The sequence below is a fragment of the Callorhinus ursinus genome, unplaced genomic scaffold (genome assembly GCF_003265705.2).
Source record: "Callorhinus ursinus isolate GAN/ISIS: 27379988/994484 unplaced genomic scaffold, GSC_fseal_2.0 scaffold12, whole genome shotgun sequence".
Lineage (NCBI taxonomy): Eukaryota > Metazoa > Chordata > Mammalia > Carnivora > Otariidae > Callorhinus > Callorhinus ursinus.
The window spans coordinates 64,141,861-64,147,860 of NW_027397074.1; the positions used below are offsets into that span (position 1 = coordinate 64,141,861).

The 6,000-nt window shown below is 38.1% G+C and overlaps 1 protein-coding gene across 5 annotated transcripts in view; it reads left to right on the top strand.

The window, feature by feature from the left end:
* Positions 1-4,118, top strand: part of ASB15 (ankyrin repeat and SOCS box containing 15) — a 31,419-nt gene extending 27,301 nt beyond the window's left edge. For all 5 annotated transcript variants that reach the window (XM_073899141.1, XM_073899140.1, XM_073899142.1 and 2 more), the window contains one exon: positions 3,753-4,118. In XM_073899141.1, coding sequence (XP_073755242.1) covers positions 3,753-3,925 — 173 coding nt within the window. In that variant the 3' untranslated portion in view covers positions 3,926-4,118. The remainder of the gene's footprint in view (positions 1-3,752) is intronic.
* Positions 4,119-6,000: the final 1,882 nt, after the last annotated feature.

The window sequence follows — 6,000 nt, forward strand, 5'->3', positions numbered from 1 at the left end:
GAAGAATTAGAAATAAAAAGAAAAAAATAATTTCAAATTTAAAGACTGAACTAGAATGAAAGCAAGAACTAATAATGCAATAGATAACATCTTCAGAGAAACAGAAGCTGAAATGGAAGGAAAATGTTTAAATAAAATAGAAATGAAGGAATAGATCAAAGGATTTGAAAGACAGTGGCAGATATTGAAGACAAGCAATAAAGAGTGAAGAAATGAACAATAGGATTCCTTAAAAAGGAAAACCAAATTGAGGGAACAAAACAAATACAAAAACCTATATTACAAAAAATATCTGTGATAAAAAGAAAAGGCAAAGCTACAAATTACAAATTAACATGTCCTTTGGTCATGTAGGCAAAAAGGAAAAAATCAGATTCCCTCAGACAATATTGTTCCTCTGATTGCCTTCTGAAGAATCCACTAGAAAATGAACTTCAGACAGCCAAAATAACTGGAGAAGTAATGACATAAGGACTAGTAGTGAGCATTAGACAGAAGACCAAGACCAAGTGTGAGCTAAAAGGGAGGAGATACAGTATGTAGGGTTGCATGGTCAGATAATGTGGATACGACACAAATATTTTAAAATGGGGAGAGCACACACAAAAAAATTTTTTTAAAGATACCAAATTATATGGTGTTGGCATCATATTAATATTGTTATCTGAGAATGAGAGGCATTCAGTAAGTGAGTGATTGTGGGATATTCTAACTCTATTATTCTTTGTATCCTTGAGAATACAAAGGATTGTCAGTGTGGAAGAAAGAAAATACAGATGTAATAGGTTAAAGAAAAATCTTGTAGTCCTGAACTTGAATTGGAAGTATCAATATGAACTCAAGCTATTTTACCTGGGTGTGTCTGTCTGTCTACAGTAAAGTCTTAGAAATAATGGCAAACTGAGCAGCAATGAACATCCCCAGACTGTGGTCTTCAATGACCATTTCCTAGGAAAAAAAAGAAAGCATGATTTCAGGTCTCAGGAAGGAATGTGCAAGATGAGCCTGGAATATCTGTCATTCTACATTGCAAAGAAACTGTCAAAGACTACCAGAGCATGCCAATAGAATTTAGGACCCAACTTGAAGAAGATCCTACTGGCCAAAGATGGAACAATTCAGCTTCCAAAGGGTAATTATTTTAGTGAATTGAAACCAACTAAATATGCTTAAATATGATATTTAAAAAATCAGTCTGCTCTAGAGAGTAAGAAAATCAATTCATTATCTTGAAAACTGATAAAGGAAAAGATTTGAGCATTTATTCTGCCTTACCTATATGATTTGTGCCACTAGTAACCAAAGAGTAGAGGAGCACAGATGTCTCTTTATAAAAGTATTCCAAATAATAAATGAAAAAGAAATAGATGTCACCACTTTGCAGCCCCCAGTCAGCTAATGGACATAATCATTGAACACCAGCTGCTCCTAATATCTCATTATGTGGCCCTGATGAAAGAACACAGCACCATATATAGTTTTGCCAGAGGAATCAAACCTGAGTCTGCTCAAGTCTGGATCCAGCCATCAGTTTGTGAGAAATAGAAATGGCAGTGAAACATGGAGCTACACCATGAAAAGGCAATCAATCAGCAAAATTTAGGCTGTGGGAAACTGCAGGGCTTTTTGGTTCTTCAAAGATGAATTGAAAGAAAGACAAAGGGATGGAGAAAAGAACCTGTGGATTAAGAGACTTAAAGGTCCTAACAATTTTTTTAAAAAATATTGTCAATACAACTGCATAGGGATAGCACACTTAGATGTTAGAGCTCTAAAGGAAGTGATTACCTGGGGCGCTGGGCTGGCTCAGTCGGTAGAGCATGCAACTCTCGATCTGGGGTTGTAAGTTTGAGCCCCGTGTTGGGTGTAGAGATTACTTTTAAAAAAACAAAATCTTAAAAAAATAAATAAAAAATAGAAATGACCATAAAAGTCTGAATAGTGGTAACTTATAGGGGAGGAAGGAATGAAGATTGCAATGGATTATGGAGGGAATTCTGGGATGACTGGGGAAATTCTTCTATTCATGGCGTGGGAGGTGATTAAAGGTGTTCATCTCATAATCACTAATAATAATTCATGAAGCTATGCATGTATGTAGTTACTTTATATTTTATTTTGCAATAAAAAGGTTAAAACATTTTGGAGATTGTAAGAGGAAAAAAAAAACAACAACCCAGAAGTCTTAAATACGTGAATTACCCAAAGTTACAGACCTAGAAAACAACAAAGCAAAGATTTGAACCCTTGTCTGTCTTACTTCAAAACACTCTCTCCAACAGCACTGTGTTTCCTGTCATAGGCAGAACAGAGTTTGCTTCTAACTGGTAATTAATTGTCCATGTGTTTTTATTACAAAAGAATAACCAATTCTGATGACTGTAGAGAGGCCATCTAAGGAAGAAGAAGACCAGGAAGTTGTGATATTGTTTCAGTCATCCATTAGTGCAACTGGAGTGGAAGTCAGTTGAATGCTGTGAGTGTGATTAACCACTGGATGTCAGGATTCCTCCAGACATATGTAAGACCATGTATTTGTTAAAGAAGAAAATAAAATGTAATTTTTTTAAAAAAGATGGGCTTATTTTGCCTATTTCAGTAACAATAATTTTGCCTCCATAGTTTTTGAAAAACATTGTTTTAATTTTTTTAAGATTTTATTTATTTATTTGACACAGAGAGAGTTAGCGAGAGAGGGAACACAAGCAGGGGAGTGGGAGAGGGAGAAGAAGGCTTCCTGCTGAGCAGGGAGCCAGATGTGGGGCTTGATCCCAGGACCCCAGGATCATGACCTGAGCCAAAGGCACACGCTTAACGACTGAGCCACCCAGGTGCCCCATTGTTTTAACTTTTTAAGAAGATAATTTGTTTATAATCACAAAGGCAATGGAAATATGATGTCTTTTATTACTGAATTGAGTGATAGTTCACATTATTGAGTGGTTACAAAGTGCCAAGCAGTTTTTCACTAGCTCATAGTGCTGGGATAATATGTCAGTGTTGTAATATAGATAAAGTAAGAGTTGAGAATAAAGACTAATATCAAATATTTAAATAACGTTAGATTTTTTTTTAAAGATTTATTTATTTATTTTGAGAGAGTGAGAATGAGAGAGAGAGAGAGTACATGAGAGGGGGGAGGGTTAGAGGGAGAAGCAGGCTCCTCGCTGAGCAGGGAGCCCGATGCGGGACTCGATCCCGGGACTCCAGGATCATGACCTGAGCCGAAGGCAGACACTCAACCGCATGAGCCACCCAGGCGCCCTGTTAGATTTTTTTTTAAATATAAAATATTTAGGTGTCAGACACTGAAACAAACCTAAGATTGAATCATTTCTATCACGTTTCCTGGATAATTATGCATTAGAAAGATTGGTAGACGAGAGAGGAAGTAAATAAATAAAACTCTACAGTACTCAATTCTAAAACATAAATAGGAGATGTGAGCATTTGCTTTCTTAAGTCAATTCCATTCATTCATTTAACATATCCTGGTTGAACACCCACTATGAGCCAGGCTCTTCCTGACACTGGAAAAACTAAATGCTTGTCTTCACGGAGACTGCATTCTGGGGAGGGGTCTGCGAAGCTTAATTACACTTTGAATTTCTTTTAAAATCGCCAGTTGCCAATGGGTACATACCTGTTTTTCAGAATGACACTATTAATGTTATTCTAAAACAGTCTGTATCTTACAGGTCAATCTACTAATATTGTTTTTATTTTTTGCTTATTTTTTCCCAACATTTTAGAGAATCCTTGCTCATTAAAGCATTTGTGTCGGTTAAAAATTCGAAGGCTTATGGGACTCCAGCGACTCTGCCAGCCAGCCTCAATGAAGAAGCTCTCTCTACCACCAACCATCCAAAGATATATATTATTTAAAGAGTATGATCTCTATGGACAAGAGCTAAAATTGCCATGATTTAAAAGATAATATTTTAAATGTGATTTAAAAAATATTTTAAAATGGGGTTCATTCAGAATTTCTTGGAATCATTTTACATCCTTAAGTGTATTTAAATCCATTCACGATTTTATAACGATCGTGTGTTCTTATGGGGACACCATATTTTACATCTTTAAAGACTTTACATTGTGATGTAAAGTAAAAAGATTTACATTTTTAAAGCTGGTCAGTATTTTGTATGTGAATTTCTAATAATTATCTTCACTTCCAACAAGTCTTCAAATTATCCATCTCTCCTGTGTTTATAAAACAAAGAACCACTTTCTCAAACCCCCATCTCCAGCCAGTTGCTGGCTCTTTCCTTTCTTTTATACCCACACTGAGCTCCTTCCAGCCTGCAGATGCACACATGGTCCCCGGGCTTGGGCTCCCTCCACCGCCTTTCTCAAGGTCTTTAATAATTGCCTTGTCGCTAATTTCAGTGAGCATTCTTAGTCCTTTCAGCTGAGTCCTGCGCATCTGTCACTGCTGTCTGCTCCCTCCTTGAAATGCTTTTCCCTTTGTTTTCAGGACACCTTGATCTCTTGTCTCTCCTCTCACCTCCGCGACCAAGCGTTCTTGTCTCTGGCTTCTTTCTGTGTTGCTTATCTCCTGCCAACCCATTAGTATGTCTTAAGCCCTGTTTTCTTCTTATGCTATGTTCTCTGGGAGAAATGTCATCCACGTCTATGGTTTCAATAACTAACTGTATGCTATTGGCTAGACAATTTATATCAGAAGTTCAACTCTTTCTCTCGTCCTATGTAAACAAGTGTTCTAATGGACTGTTTTTTTCTAAAGATTTTATTTATTTGAGACAGAGAGAGAGAGCACAAGCAGGGAGGAGAGTCACAGGCAGAGGGAGAAGCAGGCTCCCCGCTGAGCCAGGAGCCTGATGTGGGGCTTGATCCCAGGACCCTGAGATCACAACCTGAGCCGAAGGCAGGTGCTTAACCCACTGAGCCACCTAGGCACTCCTCTAATGGACTTTTTTTTTTTTTAAGATTTTATTTATTTATTTGAGAGAGAATGAGAGATAGAGAGCACGAGAGGGAAGAGGGTCAGAGGGTCAGAGGGAGAAGCAGACTCCCTGCTGGGCAGGGAGCCCGATGTGGGACTCGATCCCGGGACTCCAGGATCATGACCTGAGCCGAAGGCAGTCGCTTAACCAACTGAGCCACCCAGGCGCCCTCTAATGGACTTTTAAACACAAAGTCACCTTAAACTCAACATGTCCCCAAATGAACCCACTACCTTCCTCCACAAAAAGGCTCCTTTCCTGCATTCTCTAGCTCACTAGTTAAGCCCAATTATGGTCAATTCAGTTTCCTAAGAAAAAACCTGGACATCAGCTCTAACCATCCCATTTTTCTTACCCAACACAGCAAATCACCAAATCCTAGTAAGTTTGTCTCTTGAAGACATCTTCTTCTCCTCAGTCTTACTGATTTGGCCCTAATTCTACCTCTCTATTATCTTCTTTTTCCCAGGATACTATAGTGCTGCCTAACTGGCCTTCCTTCCTGTTGTCTTGTTCCATCCAACACACAGTCTACCCACAACATCCCAGAGTGATCTTTTACAACTCGAAGTAGAGTTTGACTTCCCTGCTTAAAATCATTCCCATTGCTCTTAGGATAAAGTCCAAAGTTCTTCCTGGCCCTTCCCTATCCAAATCGTTGCCTTCCTCCTTAGCTTTATCTCTTGACTTCTCCGTTATCCCTCTCCTTTAACCATATTAGACACCGGTTAGAAGTCTGTTCTTTGAACAGTGATTCCCAGATTTTCAGATTTTATACACCTGTAGTTTTTGTTTTGCTAATTTCAAAAATAGGGTCATCTATTTTTTTAAAAAATCTATCATCTACTATCATTGTCATTTTATAAAAGAGGGACCCATCTTAATGCCAGAAAGCCAGTTGGTCTTAAACCCAGTAATTAAAATTGAGTGACTTTAGGTTTAAAAAGACTTACCACACTGTCTTCATTTACCCATTGGCGGGTGAAAATTTCATTCTGCCCCAACAAATATCTGAGGTCCTTTCGGAACC